At 62.2% G+C, this 19,626-nt stretch overlaps 1 protein-coding gene across 1 annotated transcript in view; it reads left to right on the top strand.

The window, feature by feature from the left end:
• Nucleotides 1-18,824, top strand: part of MEGF8 (multiple EGF like domains 8) — a 37,876-nt gene extending 19,052 nt beyond the window's left edge. The window contains exons 20-41 of the mRNA XM_028087937.2: nt 155-354; nt 664-874; nt 977-1,226; nt 1,725-1,857; nt 3,321-3,568; nt 3,652-3,762; nt 3,903-4,021; nt 4,602-4,809; nt 5,342-5,522; nt 6,022-6,185; nt 6,945-7,089; nt 8,145-8,376; nt 9,566-9,689; nt 9,828-10,041; nt 10,168-10,382; nt 12,830-13,037; nt 13,191-13,350; nt 13,679-13,871; nt 14,340-14,510; nt 14,603-14,733; nt 15,247-15,379; nt 16,248-18,824. Of these exons, the coding sequence (XP_027943738.1) occupies nt 155-354; nt 664-874; nt 977-1,226; nt 1,725-1,857; nt 3,321-3,568; nt 3,652-3,762; nt 3,903-4,021; nt 4,602-4,809; nt 5,342-5,522; nt 6,022-6,185; nt 6,945-7,089; nt 8,145-8,376; nt 9,566-9,689; nt 9,828-10,041; nt 10,168-10,382; nt 12,830-13,037; nt 13,191-13,350; nt 13,679-13,871; nt 14,340-14,510; nt 14,603-14,733; nt 15,247-15,379; nt 16,248-17,516 (5,020 nt within the window). The 3' untranslated portion in view covers nt 17,517-18,824. The remainder of the gene's footprint in view (nt 1-154; nt 355-663; nt 875-976; nt 1,227-1,724; nt 1,858-3,320; nt 3,569-3,651; nt 3,763-3,902; nt 4,022-4,601; nt 4,810-5,341; nt 5,523-6,021; nt 6,186-6,944; nt 7,090-8,144; nt 8,377-9,565; nt 9,690-9,827; nt 10,042-10,167; nt 10,383-12,829; nt 13,038-13,190; nt 13,351-13,678; nt 13,872-14,339; nt 14,511-14,602; nt 14,734-15,246; nt 15,380-16,247) is intronic.
• Nucleotides 18,825-19,626: the final 802 nt, after the last annotated feature.

Here is a 19,626-nt window from a genome sequence, read left to right as displayed (position 1 = left end):
CCACAGTGGCCAGGGATGGCGTTGCCGTGGAGACGAGGCGGTGGACTGGGGCCGGGGCGGGGTGGGGGGGTGGGGAGGGTGGGGATGGGGGGTGTGCCTTGGGGGCTCCGGGCCCCGCCCAGCCCTTCCCCACCGCCCCCCACCACGCCCTCAGGTGCCTGGAAGACTGTGGCCACGGTGTGTGCAGCGGTCCCCCTGACTTCACCTGCATATGTGACCTGGGCTGGACGTCTGACCTGCCCCCGCCCACGCCCGCCCCGGGACCCCCGGTGCCCCGCTGCTCCCGGGACTGTGGCTGCAACTTCCACAGCCACTGCCGCAGGCGGGGGCCTGGCTTCTGTGATGAGTGCCAGGGTGAGCGGCCTCAGGGACCCTCCCCGGGGCTCCAGTGTCCTTCCTCTGCCTGGGCGTCTGGGTCCCCTCACCCAGCTAGGGATCCCCCTGCCCCATGGCCTGCTCCCGACCCCACACGGCTTCAGTGCCACCCATCTCTTTGGTGGGGGCTCGGGCCCCTCTGGGGGGGCTTGCAGAGCCTCCCCGGTCTGGGTTTCCCTGGTCACCTTTCTCTGGAGCAGCCGCGTGGGGCCAGGGATCGGCCAAGCATTGTGGGGCTCCTCCTGCCCTTGCCCTGACTCCGTGTCCTGCCTGCCGGGGCCTCCACAGACTGGACGTGGGGGGAGCGCTGCGAGCGTTGCCGGCCCGGCAGCTTTGGCAACGCCACGGGCTCAGGCGGCTGCCGGCCCTGCCAGTGCAACGGGCACGGGGACCCGCGCCATGGCCACTGTGACAACCTCAGCGGGCTCTGCTTCTGCCAGGACCACACCGAAGGTGCCCACTGCCAGCTCTGCTCCCCCGGCTACTACGGGGACCCTCGGTGAGACAAGCCCGCCGGGAGGGCCAGGGCGGGGTTAGGGACCAGATGGGACAGGGCGGGACCTGGTCTGACGCTCTTGCTCATCTCCCTCCATCTCCCCAGGGCCGGTGGCTCCTGTTTCCGGGAGTGTGGGGGTCGCACCCTCCTCACCAATGTGTCCTCAGTGGCGCTGGGCTCACGCCGGGTCGGGGGGCCGCTGCCTCCAGGGGGTGGGGCAGCAAGAGCCGGGCCAGGCCTCTCCTACTGTGTGTGGGTTGTCTCGGCCACTGAGGTGCTACAGCCCTGTGCCCCCGGGACCCTCTGTCCCCCGCTCACCCTCACCTTCTCCCCCGACAGCAGCACGCCCTGCACGGTGAGTACCCAGGGTGCCAGAGTTCAGGCCCGTGTCTCCCCCAACCCAGTCTGAATCCGCAGACGGACCCTGACCCCGCCTCCCTGTTCCTTTATCCTCCAAACCCTAAGCTCTCTTCCTTAGACTGCAGACCTTCATTCCGAAGCCCCCCCAGACCCTCCCCATTCCCCTGATCACTTCCTATTTCCTGGGCTCCCCACTCCCTGGTCTAGGCATGGTTAATATTTGTACTTTGTGTGCCAACTCCGACCAGTAGGTAGTGGCCGCCAGGAGCTGTGTACTGAGAAAGAGCCTCCGTGCAAGAGTGCCTGATCCATGCGCCATGTCTGCTGCGCACACAGGAGGGGAATGGTGGCCACAGTTTGTCTGTCCAGAAGTCTCCCGGGCTCAGATTGCCCTTCCCTCTTGAGCTCCTCCTCCTCCCAGACCTCCCGCGTCCCTCTTTCTCACCCTTGCCTTCCGTCCCCTGATCCTTCACTCTGCATCCTCCGCCTCCAGCTGAGCTACGTCCTGGCCTTTGATGGATTCCCGCGCTTCCTGGACACTGGTGTCGTCCAGTCGGACCGCAGCCTCATCGCTGCATTCTGTGGCCTGCGACGGGACAGGCCCCTCACTGTGCAGGCCCTGTCTGGTACGGGGACTGGGCAAAGTGGGACCCTGTCAGAGGCTGTGTAGCCCTTGCCCCTAACGCTGTTCCCCCCCCCGCCCTCCCCCCCAGCTCTGGGGCGGGGGGTCAAGACCCAGCCCGACTCTGCCCCTGACGTGCCAGCTGATGCCGTCCCTTGTTACATCTGGGCCTCCGTTTTCTCAGTTGAGGGGCTGGTAGAGAGGTTTGTCCTGGCTGGACGGCCTCTCTGGAGAGCAGGGCCGAGTGGGACAAGTCTCTGGGAGACACAGAATGTGGCTGGTCTGGAGGCCCCCTGCCCATCTCCTCAGCCTGGTGGTTCTCCACCAGGGGGGTTTTGCCCCTTGGGCCCTCTGGCTCTGTCCTGAGTGCTCCTGGCATGTCACGGGTGGGGGCCAGAGATGCCGCTCTGCATTCTGCAGTGCACCGGACAGCCCACAACCAAGGCCCCGTTACATCAGCAGTGCTGAGAGTTTGGGAACCGGCTCCATCTGATCGAGTAGCACTAAAAGTAATTTGTCACCTGTGGCAGTTGAAGGACCCTAGTTTGAACCATCGTAGATCGGCGAGATCTCCAGGGCTGGGAGAGAGAGGGCAGAGGGGTAGTTGGCCCGCTGGGGGTTGCACTCAAGCCCAAACCCCTCCCCAGGGATCAGCTAGAACCGAGGGGCCCTCGATTTCATTTCACTCAGCCGTTGTGTACCGAGCACCTTCAGTGAGCCACGCCTGAGCTGGGTGCTGGGCATCCAGCAGGGAGCAAGGGGACGCAGGCCCTGCCTTCGGGGACCCATGGCGGGGGTCAGGGGGGACACACAGCACTGAACAAATTCTAGTCAGAATAGTGACACCTTTGCCAAGGGGCAGAGGAAGTGGGAAGGAGCAGGCACCTGGCCTGTCTGGGGAGCTGGGGAGGGCTTCTTCACCGAGGTGAGATTTCACTGGAGCCGTGATGGGGATGTGTGGGCGAGGGAGGAGGGCGGCTTCTCCAGGCCTGAAGAGCAGCAGGTACCCAGGCCCTGAGAGGCCGGAAGGGGCCTGCAGTGCTAGAGTGCTTAGGGCTGGGACAGTGGGGGCCTTGAAGTCAGAGGGCCTACGGCCGCTCCCCACACCCCCCCCCCGCTTTAACATAATTTTATTGAGGCACTGTTTACATATCCTATATCTAATCCCTGCCCCCCCCCCCCCCCCACTAATCGGTTTTGTAAGGAGACCCGGTTTTATGCCAGAGCTGTAGGGAGCCGTGCAGAGTTTGGAGCTTGCCAGTGACGGGACTGGGATCGGAATTTGACGGGTTGGATGAGGGGGAGGGTGTGCAGCGTGCAGAACAGTGAAGCATGGCAGTGATCACACATGATAAGGAGAGCCTTGTCGCCCTGGCCAGTGACACTGGATTTTCTTTAACCCTGGGGGTAGAGTAATGTCCTGGAGCCCCGCCCGGCCACGAGCCTCTGGCCCCTCTCCCCCCACAGGGCTGCTGGTGCTGCACTGGGAAGCCAACGGCTCCTCGTCGTGGGGCTTCAATGCTTCAGTGGGTTCTGCCCGCTGCGGGTCGGGGGGCCCCGGGAGCTGCCCGGTCCCCCAGGAGTGTGTGCCCCAGGATGGAGCCGCAGGTGCTGGACTCTGCCGATGTCCCCAGGGCTGGGCTGGCCCCCACTGCCGCATGGCTCTGTGTCCTGAGAACTGTAATGCTCACAGTGGGGCAGGGACTTGCAACCAGGTATGGGGGGGGGGGACGGGCAAGCCACATGGGACAGGGGTGGTGATCTGGCTTCCCCTGAGCCTCCTTCTGCTGTTCCCCAGAGCCTCGGTGTATGCATCTGTGCCGAGGGCTTCGGGGGCCCTGATTGCGCCACGAAGCTGGACGGCGGGCAGCTGGTCTGGGAGACCCTCATGGACAGCCGCCTCTCAGCCGTGAGTCGTGGATGCCACTCTGTCCATGGAGGTGCCACGCAGCCCGCCTCCTGGATGGTTCTCCCCTCCCTGTATTTCTGGGACCACCCCTCAGCCCTGACTCCCAGCCTGACCCCTCGTGTCCTCACCTCCACCCCCAGGACACTGCCAGCCGATTCCTACACCGCCTGGGTCACACCATGGTGGAGGGACCTGATGCCACCTTGTGGATGTTTGGGGGCCTTGGCCTGCCCCAGGGGCTGCTGGGGAACCTGTACAGGTGAGGACTGTCTCCCGGAGGTGGGATGCCCGAATGAGAGGAGGTCACGACCTCAGGAGATGCTGAGATGTGTGTCACATAAGAGTCCCTTTGGGGGTTAAAAAAAAAAAAAAAAACTGGCGTAAAAAACCCTCTAGAGATGCCTGGGTGGTTCAGTCGGTTAAGCGTCTCCCTTCGGCTCAGGTCATGGTCCCGGGGTCCTGGGATGGAGCCCCACGGTCCCCTGCTCAGCAGGGAGTCTGCTTCTCCCTCTCCCTCTGCCCCTCCCCCTGCTCGTGCACTCTCTCATTCTCTCATGTGCTCTCTCTTTCTCAAATAAATAAATAAAATATCTTAAAAACAACAACAAAAACCTGTATAGGTGAAGGACACCAAAAAGATACTGGGACACTTGTCACAGGAGGCTCACTTTGGGGTCTGGGATACTTATTTGGGTGGTGCTACCCCAGGGGGGATGGTAAGATGGTTGTCAAAGGAGGGGTGCCCTAGGGGATTTGGGGATAACTGTGCAGGGGGGTCACCCCAGGTCATGCTGGGATGCCTGTATGGTGAGACTCCTTTTCTGCAACCTTGGTGCCAGGTACTCAGTGAGTGAGCGGCGGTGGACACAGATGCTGGCGGGAGCCGAGGATGGGGGCCCAGGCCCCTCACCCCGCTCCTTCCATGCGGCTGCCTACGTGTCCGCTGGCCGTGGTGCCATGTACCTTCTGGGGGGACTCACAGCTGGGGGTGTCACTCGTGACTTTTGGGTCCTCAACCTCACCACCCTGCAGTGGCGGCAGGAGAAGGTGAGCCCCTCTCCCTTCCCCCGGCCCTGCTAGACATGATCCATGTCTAGCAGGGCCAGCCAGAGGGCCTCCTGCCCGTTTCACCCCCAGGGGATGCAGCTTCTCCCCACTCCCCACCGGGGCTCCAGTACGAGTCCTAGAGTTGAATCTCAGCCATCCTGGGTCACATTGTAGTCCCGAGCGAGCCTGTGGCCAAGTGGGTGGGGTAGTCTTGTCCGCTTGGCTGGGATGCACGCACTGTGGGTGGGTACAGTCAGCCCCACGTGGCCAGAGTGAGAGCACAAGGGCCAGGGCTTCCCAGAAGAACACCAGGCTGCCCCCACCCGCATCGGTGACACTGAGCAGGCAGAAATGGCAAGGGGCCTCCCACACACCTGCTGGGACCGTGGCAGGTTGGAAGCTTGGGGTCTGACCAGCCCCGGGCAGCTCACTACCTCCTTACCTGGTTCAAGGGGAGTGTCCGGAGTTCCGAGTCTTGGAAGATGACCCCTAACCTCCAGCTCCCTGCTGACCTCTGCCCTTTATCCCCTAGGTGCCCCAGACCGTGGAGCTCCCGGCAGTGGCTGGTCACACCCTCACTGCCCGCCGAGGCCTGTCTCTGCTCCTGGTGGGCGGGTACTCCCCCGAAAATGGCTTCAACCAGCAGCTGTTCGAGTACCAGCTGGTGACTGGCACCTGGGTGTCTGGAGCCCAGAGCGGGACACCCCCCACCGGTAGGGCTGGGGATAAGTCAGGGACAGCACCTTGGACGCCTGGCCATCCGGGGCTTTGTGGAGGCTCTCTGTCCACTGCCGTTACCCTGTGGTCACTGCCCTTAGACCTTGTTATGTCCCTGTCTTCCCCCCGCCCCATGCCCACCCAGATTCGCAGACCCGCTCTTGAGAAGTTCAGTTCCTCATGAAAGGCTACCCACCTCCTGCCCAGTGACAGTGGGTCATTGCGTTCCTCTCCCAGGTCCTGGGTTCCTTTCCCTCAGGCATTCCCCTTCTCCGTTCTTTGCTCATTGTCCCCCCAGGACATGCAGGTCACTCCGACTCCCCCTCTTCTCTTGCCCGGAGTCAGTAGAGGTGGTCCTTTGGAACCGAAGCGGGAGGGAGGGGTTGACAAGAGCTCCTCGGTGGCGTGGTCCCAAGAAGGGGAGCCCAGGAAGGTGTGAGGGCACTCCTAATCACCAGCCCTCCCCCCAGCGTCTGCTCCTTCGTGCCCCCCCAGGTCTCTACGGTCATTCTGCCGTGTACCACGAGGCCACTGACTCCCTCTACGTGTTTGGGGGTTTCCGCTTCCACGTCGAGCTGGCAGCCCCCTCCTCTGAGCTCTATTCCCTGCACTGTCCTGACCGCACCTGGAGCCTGCTGGCCCCTTCGCAGGGGGCAAAGGTCAGGAAAAGAGGTGTACACAGTTAGATCCAGGGAGCAGGAAGGAGGGAGTCCCCCCTTACCCGGCACCCCAGGGACTGGCTCAGCCCTGGACTCCTGGTCCCCTCCTTTCTAGTCCCCTAGACTCAACTGTGGCACCCCACACATCTCCCCTTCTTTCACTGCTCGCTTGGAGGGAAGCATCGTAGACGAGGAGGTCAGAGGCCTGGGTTCTGCCCCGGCTCTGTCCCACCCTTGGCATGGCCCTCAACTTCCCAGCCTCCCCATCTGTAAAACCTGGGACTGAGGCTCCTTGGGCCTCCCGCCTTCAAGGCCAAAGGAGATAGTGGATGGGAGTGCGTGGACTCCGGACGTGCTGGTTAGAGACGATTGAGTTTTCCGTCTGCAAACATATCTCCAAGCCCTTTTGGGGACCGGACTGTAGGGGAGGCCCAAGCCTCACCCCAGGATGCCCCCGGCCAAGCTGGCCAGGTCACAGGAGAAACGTGGGATTCATCTCAGGCAGCCTGGGCCAGGTTCCTGGGGAACGGCGCAGGGCATGGGGGTTCTGGGAGTTCAGGGAAGGGAGCTGGCCCTGGGGGCTGCTCTGAAGAATGAGGGAGGTCTCCTGGACGAAGGAGCTGAGATTTGAGGGAGATTAGGGTTGGGTAGGGCTGGTGGGGGCTGAGGTGTGGGAGGGTGCAGGGTGGCGGGTGGGCTGAGAGGCAAGCGGAGGAGTGTGGGCTCTGACCGGCCATCCTGCGGGTGTCTCCCCAACAGCCCCGCCCCCGGCTTTTCCACGCCTCAGCCCTGCTGGGGGACACCATGGTGGTCCTTGGGGGGCGCTCGGACCCCGATGAGTTCAGCAGCGACGTTCTGCTCTACCAGGTCAACTGCAATGCCTGGCTCCTGCCCGACCTGACCCGTAAGTCCAGTGCTTCCCCTGGGAGGCCCTGGGGACATCCTGCAGGAGCCCTGGCCTGTCCTGGGTCGCTCACTCATCCGGACTCCCTCAGGCCCCTACAGACCCTCTGGCAAAGCTGCTTTCCCCTCTGTTACCTGAACACCCATGAACATGCCCGCCTTCCTTTTCTTTTCCTAGAAAGTTTATTTTTTGTCCTGATTATAAAAGTAATAATATTCGCTATATGTAATTGGTGAAATAAGAAGGAAAAAATCCCCCATGATCCTGCTCTTTAGAGACAGCACTATTATACGTGGGGGTGTTTCTTTCCAGTCTGCTGTTCGGAGGCCGGAAAGGGGCTTGGACCTTGTCTTTCTGTTTCACTTCCCAGTGTGACTGTGTATGCCTCTGGGGCTTTTCCTTTTGCGTCTCTCTCGTACTCTCTGTCTCTAATTCCCTTTTGCCCTTATCTTGTTTGCTACTCTGTGACTTTCTCTTTTTTTTCCCTGGAGGATTTTTTTTTTAATTTTTAATTTTTCAAAAGATTTTATTTATTTATTTGAAAGAGAAAGAGAGAGAGAGAGCACAGCAGGGGAGGGACAGAGGGAGAAGCAGACTCCCCACAGCGGGGAGCCCGATGTGGGACTCGATCCCAGGACCCTGGGATCATGACCTGAGCTGAAGGCAGACGCTTAACTGACTGAGCCACCCAGGCATCCCTCTTCCTGGAGGATTTAAAAAAACTTGAGGTGAAATTCACATAAGAAAATGAACCGTTGTGAAATTAACGATGCAGTGGCACCTGGTACGTTCAGGAGGTTGTGCAACCAGCACCTCTGGTTCCAAAAGCTTTGTCTCCATCCTTATTCCATTCTTTCCGCTTCCTTTTCCTGTTTATCTCTCCCTCTCTTTTGCTGTCCTTGTCGATTCTCTTGCCCTGTATGGCCTTACGTATCTTCTCTGTCCATGTCCGTCTCTGCCGTCCTTAGCCCGTCGCTCTGCTCGGCATCCCTCTCTGACCGGCCTCTTCATGGGGCTCTCTTCCCTGAGTCTCTGAATGTTCTGTCTTTCCCCAGGCCCAGCCTCTGTGGGGGCCCTGATGGAGGAGTCCGTGGCCCATGCTGTGGCGGCGGTAGGGGGCCGCCTGTACCTCTCAGGGGGCTTCGGGGGAGTGGCCCTGGGCCGCCTGCTGGCCCTGACCCTGCCCCCTGACCCCTGCCGCCTGCTACCCTCACCCGAAGCTTGTAACCAGTCTGGGGCCTGCACCTGGTGCCATGGGGCGTGCTTGTCCTGGGACCAGGCCCATAGGTAACCATGGTGACCGAACGGTGCATGGGTGGATGGTACTGGTGCCCTCCGAAGGGGGTTCTGTGCTAGGCCAGGCTTGTGGGGGAGGGGGGCACTCAGGAGGGTATTGTCCGGACAGGGCACCGGCTCACATGGGAAAACGGGCGCTGCATCACAGGCAAGGTCAGGCTGGGGGACCCCTGAGTGAGAAGCCCTGCTTGTGGGCTGGGGTGTCATCCGAGAATGTTTTCTGGAGGAGCTGGGTCCGAACTGGCTCCCAAATGACCACTAGAGTTTAGACCAGCGAAGGTTCCCACGAAGAAGCGGGGCTGTGCCTGGTGTATTTTAGGGACCATCTGTGCTGGGGGAATGTGAGACTGGAGCGGTGGTGGGGGCAGCTCAGGAAGGGCTCCCAGTGCCTGGCTGTGGCGCTGGGCTTCTGTTGTTCGGGAGGCCAGACATCTCAGGAAGCTGAAAGGGCTGTCCTTGGTTCAGCACAAACTCTTTTGGCTGCATTGTTATCCCGAACCGGTATGAGGCTACTAATGGCCTTGGCTTGTCCCATTAAATGTGTCATTGTGTTTGCTACTGAATTATTAAAGGATTTGATTTATGGGGTGCTCCCCCAGATTCCAGTAGGAGTGTTATGTAACAGTGGGTACACCCACTGCTTTTCTAAAATCTGGAAAGTTCTGAAATTTGTGCCTTCAAGGATTTTGGATAAGGGATTATGATTATGAACCTCCACTGTGGGTGATGGGGAGCCAGGGAAGGTTTGAGCAGGGGAGGGCAGGGGCAGACCTGGGCAGAAAGCCCTGGGGCTGTTGGGAAGGAGCCAGCGGTGAGGGGAAGCTGTGGGTGGAGACCTGGGAGGAGGCTGAGGAGGAGGAGGCTGGAGAAGAAGAGGCCTGAACTGGGCAAAGGGCTGCAGGGGTGGAGAGGCGGGGAATGCCTTGGTGGCTGGAGGGACAGGGGAGTGTGGGATATTGTCCAGTATCTCTGGCTGGAGTGGCAGGGGGCCGTGAGACCATGGCCAGGTGGGGTGGGGGAGGAGCAGGTTGGGGAGGCCTGGGCTGAGACCAGTCCGGGATACACGTGGGGCGGGGGGGGCGAAGGATGATGTCCAGGAGACACCGGGAAGAGGCAAGGGCGGGTGGAGGGGGGACGGGGTCTGGCTGGGTGTGCTGAGCCAGGCCTCCTGCCTCCCCAGGCTGGGCTGCGGGGCCCCCCCATGCTCCCCCATGCCTCGCTCCCCCGAGGAATGTCGACGTCTCCGGACCTGCAGTGAGTGCCTGGCCCGCCACCCCCGGACCCTGCAGCCTGGAGATGGAGAGGTGAAGCGGGGGAGGGGGAGTGGGGGGGGTGTCTCGGGAACTTCAGCTGGGATTGGGTGGGAAGAGCTGGGTCACGGCGGGGGGGGGGTGTTGCCAGGGACCCTGAGAACCCCGCTGAGCCCATGTTCCCCCACCCAGGCATCCGCCCCCCGCTGTAAGTGGTGTACTAACTGCCCTGAGGGTGCCTGCATCGGGCGGAACGGGTCCTGCACCTCGGAGAATGACTGTCGCATCAACCAGAGAGAGGTGTTCTGGGCCGGGAACTGCTCGGAGGCTGTGTGCGGGGCTGCCGACTGCGAGCAGTGCACCCGGGAGGGCAAGTGCATGTGGACCAGGCAGTTCAAGAGGACAGGTGCGGCTCCCCACTGAGGACGGCCTGGGGGCCCCCCCCCGCCCCCGCCCCTGCCCCGGAAGGGGCAGAGCGGGGGAGGGCCTGGAGGCCAGGCCCAGGCTCTGATTCCTGTGCCCTTGACCCCAGGGGAGACCCGCCGTATCCTCTCAGTGCAGCCCACCTACGACTGGACGTGCTTCAGCCACTCTCTGCTGAACGTGTCCCCAATGCCGGTGGAGTCGTCACCCCCGCTCCCCTGCCCCACTCCCTGTCACCTCCTGCCCAACTGCACCTCCTGCCTGGACTCCAAGGGTGCAGACGGGGGCTGGCAACACTGTGTCTGGAGCAGCAGTCTCCAACAGGTACTGCCGGGCGGGGTGTCCAGGGGGCCCTCCCCGCCCTGCCCCTGCCCCTCTGTCCTACTTCCTCCTCCGTTTCCCTGGCTCCGGTCCCTCCATGGTGCTTCCTGTCTCCTCCTCCTTCCTCTTCTTTCCTCCCCCACCAGCACCTCCTCCTTCCCTCCTGGCCTCTCGAGTCTCCCTGTCGTGTCTGCTAGGACCCTGCCACGCTGCCATCTTCCGGACCCCGCAGCCGGGGTCATGGTCCCCCCCATCCTTCCCCTGACTGCTAATGCCATCTCGCCTCTCCCTCCCAAACCTCTGTGCTTGCCTTCTCCGTCCCTTTCTCTGCTTTTGGAACTTCTGGTTGTAAGATACAGAGACCCGCTCGGTTTTATTATATGGAATTGGGGTAGGAAGTCCTGCGGCTCCATCCTTCTCGGGCCTCAGGGTCTCTAATCTCGGCCGTTCTCTGCGCGTCTCCATCAGCCCCTTTCTCTCGCCTTGATCATCCGGGGTTAGCTCACATTCTCAAGGGCAGACTTTGACTCAGCTGACCGGTGAGATGTCCAGCCGTGGCCTAGTGAGACGTGGCCAGGGAGGGGTAGGAACACGGCGTTCAGCTGCGGGCTGGAGAGATGGCTCTCTGTAGGTGTGGTCTGGGCAGGCAATGTGGGTACCAGGGACAGTCCACCCCTTGACTGTCCGGCTCCTGCTTACCCCGTAGAGTCTGGTCCAAAGATGGCTCTGCTTAGCATGATTTGGCCGCCCCCAGTGGCAGCCACAAGCCCTTCGACCCCCAACCCCACCCCAGGGGGAGACAAGAAAGATTCACCTCCTGCTGTCACATGCAGAAGCAGTGTCGTTCGTTGGGCCGGAGTTCTGGGTCTCTGAGTCCCGGTGATGTGCACTTCTCATTCATCCTTGTGGATGTCCACGAGTGACCACTTGCCATCTCGCAACACATGCGCCTACGTGAATCTTTGGTAAAATAGGACCGATAACAACAGACCCAACACCAACAACCCGTTCTCCAATTCTCTGGACACCGACTGAGTGTCTAACAACTCCGTTCACTCCTGACACCGCCCACCTAGCACTGGGGCCAGATCCTACAAAGTTCAAGTCCCACAGCCCTGCCCCCATTTTGAGGCCAGTCACACCCTCAGACTGCCTGTGCTTCTGACCAACAAACTGTAAATCGGTTTCTACCACCCCCACGGCAGGTTTGATCATTTGCTAGAATGGCTCACAGACCTCGGAGAAACAACTACTCGCTAGGTACCTGTCAAGATGAGCTAGAATCCGGCTCTCGGGAATTAACATTCCCATATCTCTTCCAAGAGCGCAGGGGATGCAGTTGATGGTGTTGGGCAGCATCACCTGTGGCCACTAGGGAGGTCACAGCAAAAAAAAGCTGTGCAGACTGGGGACTTGGTCTCCCACCTCCCCCCCTCCCAGGTTGCCCCACCATCTGCTAAGGGGTGCACTAAATTTAGATCTGGAAGCCAAGCTCCAGCAGGTCAGCAAGGCTCAGCTCACTGCTGGCCGTAAGCGTCTGTGGGCTCAGAGCTCCGGCCACAGCAGCGAGGGTGTCTATTTCAGGATTGCGTGGTTGCTGAGTGCTGTCAGGCAGCCTGGACTAATCCCTGTCTTCTTAAGGCCCGAACAGTAAATGAAATACTCTGACACCCTGTGGAAAGTTCCCAAGAGTCTGACCCTGACTGCACACCTTGTCTGGGTCCCAGGACGTGCTAAGTGATGACGTGTGAGCTACTGGGCAGCCCCTGACCGCAGACTCCGCTTCCCAGCCTAGCACGGGAGGACCCTGTGGCCCCAGCAGCCAGCTCCATGTTTTACCTAAGTGACAGTGGCTTGCAACCCTGCACCTGTCGCTAGTTTCTGTCCCAACCTGGGATTGTTGCCTCCCTTTGGTTGTGAGAAACAGCCATGCGCGCTAAGCCAGGTGGGGAGACCGACACCGCCAGTCACACCAACACAGTGGTACTTCTTGGAGCCCAGGGTGCAAAGTGCAGCCAGGCCTGGCGACGGAGCCTGGAAAAGCTGCCCTCCGCCCCCCCAGCCCCGCGTGCCATGGGCTTGGGGTATGTGGTCCTCATCGATGCTTCCTTCTGCATCTGCTCTTTTCCTGTGCCTCTGTTCTTTTCATTTGCTGTGATTTGCTCATCCTAACAGCCCCCAAAGCCCTCACCTCCAGAATCTTCCAGTTTCAAGGATGCCCCTAGCCTGACTCCCATTGTGGACTCCCAAGTTACAAATGCTTGACAGGGAGAATGTGATTAACCCCTGCTGGTGTCCACTTTGACCCATCAGCTGCGGCCAGAGAGGGGCGAGAGCTCCGAGGAGGGGGTGCGGTCCGGGAAGACACCCAGAGTATGTTTGATCCTCTTTCTCTGCCTCTCTCTTGCCCACCCCCCCACCTCATTTCCCATCTCCCCTCCCCTGTACAGTGTCTGAGCCCCTCCTACCTGCCCCTGCGATGTATGGCTGGAGGCTGTGGCCGCCTGCTGCGAGGACCTGAGAGCTGCTCCCTGGGCTGTGCTCAGGCTTCCCAGTGTGCCCTGTGCCTGTGGCGCCCCCACTGTGGCTGGTGTGCCTGGGGGGGCCAGGATGGGGGCGGCCGCTGCCTGGAGGGTGGACTCAGCGGTCCCCGTGACGGTGAGCCACGCTCGGGGGTGGGTCTGGCCCAGAGAAGCTGGGGGGCGCTGGGGGGTCTCGGAGGTGGGGCTCAGGAAGGTAGAGCGAGGGCCCCGGGTGGCTGGGCGGCTGCTGCACAGGCACCCGGGGCAGCTCTGCGTGTCCCTGCGCCAGGGCTGACGTGCAGCCGGCCTGGGGCCTCCTGGGCCTTCCTGTCCTGCCCCCCTGAGGACGAGTGTGCAAACGGGCACCACGACTGCAACGAGACGCAGAACTGCCACGACCGGCCGCACGGTTATGAGTGCAGCTGCAAAGCGGGCTACACCATGGACAAGTGAGGCGGCGGGGGCCCAGGCGACTGTGGGGGGGTTGGGGGGGGCTGTGGGAGCAGGGGCCGGCACAGGTGTGAGGCGTGCGGTGCATGCAGGAAGGGGTGGAGGGCCAGTGCGTGGAGGGGCAGGGCTCGCCGGGAAGAGGGAGGATGGCAGGCTAAGCCCCTGAGGGAGATGGAGGCTAGACCCCGGAGGCGAAGCATGGGACAGACCAGGGGTGAGCCACGAGTTGAGGGTGGTCTAGTGGGTTGTGGGCTGGCCAGAGCCCTGAGGACCCCGGCCCTGCCCTGACCCTCCACCCCCCCCGCCCCCTGCCCCCCGCCCCTGCAGCGTGACCGGGCTGTGCCGCCCCGTGTGCGCCCAGGGCTGCGTGAACGGCTCGTGTGTGGAACCCGACCACTGCCGCTGCCACTTCGGCTTCGTGGGCCGCAACTGCTCCACCGAGTGTCGCTGCAACCGCCACAGCGAGTGTGCGGGCGTGGGGGCCCGCGACCACTGCTTGCTATGCCGCAACCACACCAAGGTGGGCTGCCCGGGGCCTCCGACGCGCCCCGGGGACAGGCCCTGCCGGCCCTCAGCCCGCGCGCCCGCGCCTTGAGCCTCACTCCGAGCCTGGAGGAGCCAGCCCCGGGGGTGGGGGGGGGGTGTGGGGAGGCTTTGGGGACACTGCCTGGATTCGTGTCAGAGAGGGGCCGCCCCGGAATAGGGGACAGAGTCAGTGCTGGACTAGGGAGGTGGGGCCGTGGAGGAGGACTTCGGGTGGTGCAGGGAAGGGCTTTCTGAGCTCAACACTTTGGGCTGGACGGGCATGAACGCCACCCCCCTCGGCCCGAGTCACCAGAGGTGTGCGAGCGAAGGCAGAGGGCTAAACTGCCCCAAGGCTGGGATGGCCCAAACCAAGAGCCTGAGCCCCTGCCGCCCTCCCGCGGTGCTCCCAGAGGGCCCCTTCTCCCACTCCACCTGCTCTGACCACCCCGTCCCCGGTTTCCAGGGCAGCCACTGTGAGCAGTGTCTCCCCCTGTTCGTGGGTTCAGCCGTGGGGGGCGGGACCTGCCGGCCGTGCCACGCCTTCTGTCGTGGCAACAGCCACGTCTGCGTCTCCAGGAAAGAGCTCGAAATGGCCAGGAAGGAGCCCGAGAAGTACTCGCTGGATCCGGAGGAGGTAGGAGAGGCCACGGGCCAGGACTCCTGGGTCTCGGGGACAAGGGGGCTGGCCCACGTCTCTTTGCGATCACCTTGTCTTTCCTTGGCCAGATTGACAACTGGGTGACCGAGGGGCCCAGTGAAGATGAGGCTGTGTGTGTGAACTGTCAGAATAACAGCTATGGGGACAAATGCGAGAGCTGCCTGCACGGCTACTTCCTCCTGGACGGGAAGTGCACCAAGTGAGAAGCAGGGGGGCCGGGGACCCTAGCCCTGCCCACGGGGAATAGCTCTGGGAGCCACACCCCTCTCCCCGGTTCTCTGCCCTCAGGCAGGAGCGGACAGGATCCCCAGGGAGGCCCCGGGCTGAGGCCGAGCTGGGGGCCATGAGCCAGGCTCAGGTGGGAGACCCCCTCCCTCAGAGGCCGGTGCTGACGCGCAGACCACAGAGCGTCTGCCGTGGAGACTAGGGGGCAGAGAGGGAGCTGCTGAGGGGCGAGGCCTTCGGGCGGCCTCCCACCACCCCCCTTCCTTCCCTGAATGCTCAGTAGACTCAGATCATTTGGACCTGGCTTCAAGTCCTAACCTTGCCGCTGACTGGCTCCATGGCTTTGGGCAAATGGCTTGACTCCCTGTGAGCCTCAGTTTCCTCTTCTGTCCTGGAGCTCGGACTCAAGCTCACCTATGCAGCATCCAGCCTGGACCCCTGTGGGCCAGGGGAGCTCTGTGACCCCTGTCTTCTCCCCCTTCCTCAGATGCCAGTGTAATGGCCATGCAGATACATGTAACGAGCAGGACGGGACGGGCTGCCCGTGTCAGAACAATACGGAGACGGGCACGTGCCAGGGCAGCTCCCCTAGCGACCGTCGGGACTGCTACAGGTACCAGGTACGGCTGGAGAAGTGAGTTCCAGGCCAAGGGCCCCGCACCCCGAGAGGGCCACTCATTCATCCAGCACATATTTACTGAGCACCTACTGTGTGCTGGGCTGCATGGGAGGCACCGGGACGCAGTGGGCACCAAAATGGGCAGGGTGTTCTGTCCTCGGGAAAGTTACATTCCGGTGGAGGATCCCAGCAACAAACGAACAAGTAAGTCAGATGCAGAGTATGTTAGTGATCAGCAGTGAGGAGAAAGGAATGGGAATGGTAGATGTGACGACGAGGGAGGGCCTCAGTGAGAAGGTGACGCTTGAGAAATGAACTGATAGAAGTCGGGATACCAGACAAGCAGCCACGGGGTTTGTGGGCGAGTAGAGAGTGATCTAGGCAAGAGGATCAGCCAGTGCAAAGGCCCTGAGGTGGGACGTACCTCATGCAGTCCAGAAACAGCAAGGCTGGCAGGTGAGGCCGGCCTACCCTGTGCTGTGCCTGGGGCTTCAGCAGTCCCATGCGGGAGCCCTGTTTACCGCCTGGGTACAGAGGAAGGATCTCAAGTTCAGCGAGGTTAGCCACATAGGTAGTGAGGAGTAGAGGCAGGTTCGACAGAGCCCTTCATCGCTGCGCCTGAGAGTTCTAGAGGCCTCCACATCAGGGTGGGACAGCAGCGCTGGAGTGTGGGGTCCTGGGGGCCTCCACACTGCTTCGGGGTGAGGGACAGTCACCAGGAAACTGCTGGGGACTGAGGGAGCCTGGGGCAGTGGCTGCTCACCAGTCGGTCCAGAATGTCAGGACTTGGAAGGTGGCCGGGCGCTGAGCTCAGCCCTGACCGCCGCCCCCCGCCCCCCCCCCCCCCCCCCCCCCCCCGCTCCCCGCAGTGCGCCAAGTGCCGGGAGTCATTCCATGGGAGCCCGCTAGGTGGCCAGCAGTGCTACCGCCTCATCTCCGTGGAGCAGGAGTGCTGCCTCGACCCCACGTCCCAGACCAACTGCTTCCACGAACCCAAGCGCCGGGCTCTGGGCCCTGGCCGCACGGTCCTCTTTGGCGTGCAGCCCAAGTTTACCAATGTGGACATCCGCCTGACGCTGGATGTGACCTTCGGTGCCGTGGACCTCTATGTCTCCACCTCCTACGACACCTTCGTGGTCCGCGTGGCCCCTGACACAGGCGTCCACACCGTGCATATCCAGCCCCCTCCGCCCCCGCCGCCTCCCCCACCCCCTGCTGACGGCGGACCCCGGGGGGCCGGGGACCCAGGGGGACCAGGGGCCGGAAGCGGGCCAGGTGCCCCAGCCGAGCCACGGGTGCGGGAAGTGTGGCCACGCGGCCTGATCACCTACGTGACGGTGACGGAACCGTCGGCAGTGCTCGTGGTTCGTGGCGTGCGGGACCGCCTGGTCATCACCTACCCGCACGAGCACCATGCTCTCAAGTCCAGCCGCTTCTACCTGCTCCTGCTGGGCGTGGGGGACCCGAGTGGGCCTGGCGCCAACGGCTCGGCCGACTCGCAGGGCCTGCTCTTCTTCCGGCAGGACCAGGCCCACATCGACCTGTTTGTCTTCTTCTCCGTCTTCTTCTCCTGCTTCTTTCTCTTCCTCTCGCTCTGTGTGCTCCTCTGGAAGGCCAAACAGGCCCTGGACCAGCGGCAGGAGCAGCGCCGGCACCTGCAAGAGATGACCAAGATGGCCAGCCGCCCTTTTGCCAAGGTCACCGTCTGCTTCCCGCCCGACCCCGCTACGCCGGCCCCTGCCTGGAAGCCGGCCGGGCTCCCGCCGCCCACCTTCCGCCGTTCCGAACCCTTCTTGGCACCCCTGCTGCTGACCGGGGCCGGCGGGCCCTGGGGACCCGTGGGAGGAGGCTGCTGCCCACCAGCCATCCCCGCCACGACCGCTGGCCTGCGAGCCGGGCCTATCACCCTCGAGCCCACCGAAGATGGCATGGCTGGTGTGGCCACGCTGCTGCTCCAGCTGCCTGGGGGACCCCAAGCGCCCAACGGTGCCTGCCTGGGCTCCGCCCTCGTCACGCTGAGACACAGACTGCACGAGTACTGTGGGGGCGGCGGGGGCGCCGGGGGCAGTGGGCACGGGGCTGGCGCAGGCCGGAAGGGACTGTTGAGCCAGGACAATCTCACCAGCATGTCCCTCTGACCCACGGTGGGGTCCTCAGCCACGGCAGCGCAGTGCCCTGGTGACGCCGCCCTGGACTCGGGGCTCCTCCCCCCCTCCCCCGACACCGTGTCCTCAGAGACCTCCGGCTCCCTTTCCCTGGGGCTCCCCAGCCAGGGCACTCGCCCTTCTGCAGCCTACGATTATTTATTGAATACTTACTCTACGCTGTTGAAGGCACTGGGCAGAGCAGAAAGCGAGACAGACCAGTTCCCTGATCTTGTGGGGCTTCAGTTCGGGTGGAGGGAGACAGTCGGTGCGTGCCAGTGTGTGTGTGCACGCACGCACACACACACACACACGTGAGATCGTTTCTGTGAAGGAGAGGTGCCAGGAGGGATCACGGGATGTGGCCATGAGGGACCGCGGGGTAGGGTAAGTTGGGCATTCGGAGAAGCTGGGCCTAAAGATGGAGAGAAGCGGCCGCGGGGAGAACGCTGGGAAGTGGGTCGCAGGCGGTGGGAGCTGCAAGGGCAAGTCCCAGAGGTGGGGACCAGCGTGCTTTATTGGAGGGATCGGAGCGGTGGCCAGTGTGACCCAGACCGAGTGCGAAGAGGAGGCGAGGTTGGGGACCAGGCAGGGGTGGCATCACCCGGGGCCGTGCGGGCCCCAGATAGGGTTTTGAGTTTTATTCTCAGGGCAATGGGAATCCGTGGGACAGTTGTATGAGGGCGAATGACAGGATCCGACGTACCTATTCAAGAGATCCCTCAGCTGTGGTGTGGAGAATGGGTCGGAGGGGACAAGAGATGACAGTGGGCTGGACTAGGGTGGTGGCGGGGAAGGAGTGTGTCAGGGACAGGTGCAGGATGTGTGTGGATGTTGGGGCGGGGGAGAGGGGAATCCAGGATGACCTCGACTTTGTAGCTCAAAACTATGGGCGGACGGCGGGGTCGTCTATTACAGTGGGGCAGCCTGGGGCTTGTGGGGACGATCAGAAGGCCAGTCTGAGATGCCCTGTTCAGTCAGGCCCAGCCAGGGAGACAGACCGCTCTGCGTATTTCAGTGGAAGGAACCGAGTGCGGGGGATTGGCTGTTCTGGTCTGCCCATCAGAGGTGGGACGGTGAGGTAGCAGCCACCACCTTGGACTTCGGAGCTCCTGTCCCCCTTGAGGACCGCCCCCATCCTAGCCATCTTGAACTTGGGACTCGTTTTTGCAAGACTCCATCCCCCAGCTGCGGGTTTGGACCTTGAGCTGAGCCCCGCCTCTTCTCTGCTGGGGGCCTCAGTCTAGGAGGCTGAAAGAGGGACAGCGCCTGAAGCAGCAAATAAAGAGTGTGGGGAAGGCCGGTGTCTGAGCTCCGTGTGCATGCAGGAGATGGGGTGCCTTGTTTCTCGGAACAGCACCCGAGTGTGGATAAATCCAATTGGTGCGCTTACCTTGGTGGCCCCTTGGAGCCGCGTGGCTGGGCCTGGCTCTGCCCTGCCTCTCCTTTGCAGGGGTGGGATGGTGCTGCTTGTTCGTCCCTAGAAAGGACGGACCTAGGGGAGGTGAGGGCTTGGAGGCCTCTGGCCCTTCCTCAGATCCCTGTTGCAGGGAGACCCATTTGTCTCAGGAGGTAAAACAGACTCCCTTGGTCCCAGGCTTGGGTTTTATTCTGCCCTCAGAAGAGTTGAGGCAGCAGAGAGACCAAGATTCCCCAACATGATGAGTTTCCTCAAATCTGAGAAGGCTCTCACGGCCCGAACGGGGAGCATCTCGGGAGCCTGCCAGGCCCACAGGGCAAGCAAGAGCATGGCGCGGGTGGTGGAAATGTGCCCTCAGTCGGCCTTGTGCAGCATGGGAGTCCGGCTGAGAGGTAAGCAACATGCCTTCCAGTTCAGCCAGCCTGGGGGCAAGGCTGGTGGCTTCATCTGGTGGTTAGCCAAAGACACTGCAGTGAGGTGCACTTAGGGGGTGGTTGCGTCTGCAATGTGGTCCACGAAAATCATAGTATTTCCAGATTTATGGGCAATGCAAAGGATTTTCAGGGATGACTGCCCACACAGGAGTTCTGCCTTGATGAGCTGTTGGTAGGACCTAACCTCCACGACGTGACTGTGAACTTGTATTTGCTGAGTACCCGTGTTAGACAGTTCTCCTGGCCACGT

This window comes from Eumetopias jubatus, unplaced genomic scaffold, assembly GCF_037043125.1.
Source record: "Eumetopias jubatus isolate StellerSeaLion01/CBP00866 unplaced genomic scaffold, mEumJub1_p1.0 scaffold_10, whole genome shotgun sequence".
NCBI lineage: Eukaryota > Metazoa > Chordata > Mammalia > Carnivora > Otariidae > Eumetopias > Eumetopias jubatus.
Note: the sequence above shows the minus strand (reverse complement) of the source record. Positions and strands in the feature narration are given on the sequence as shown.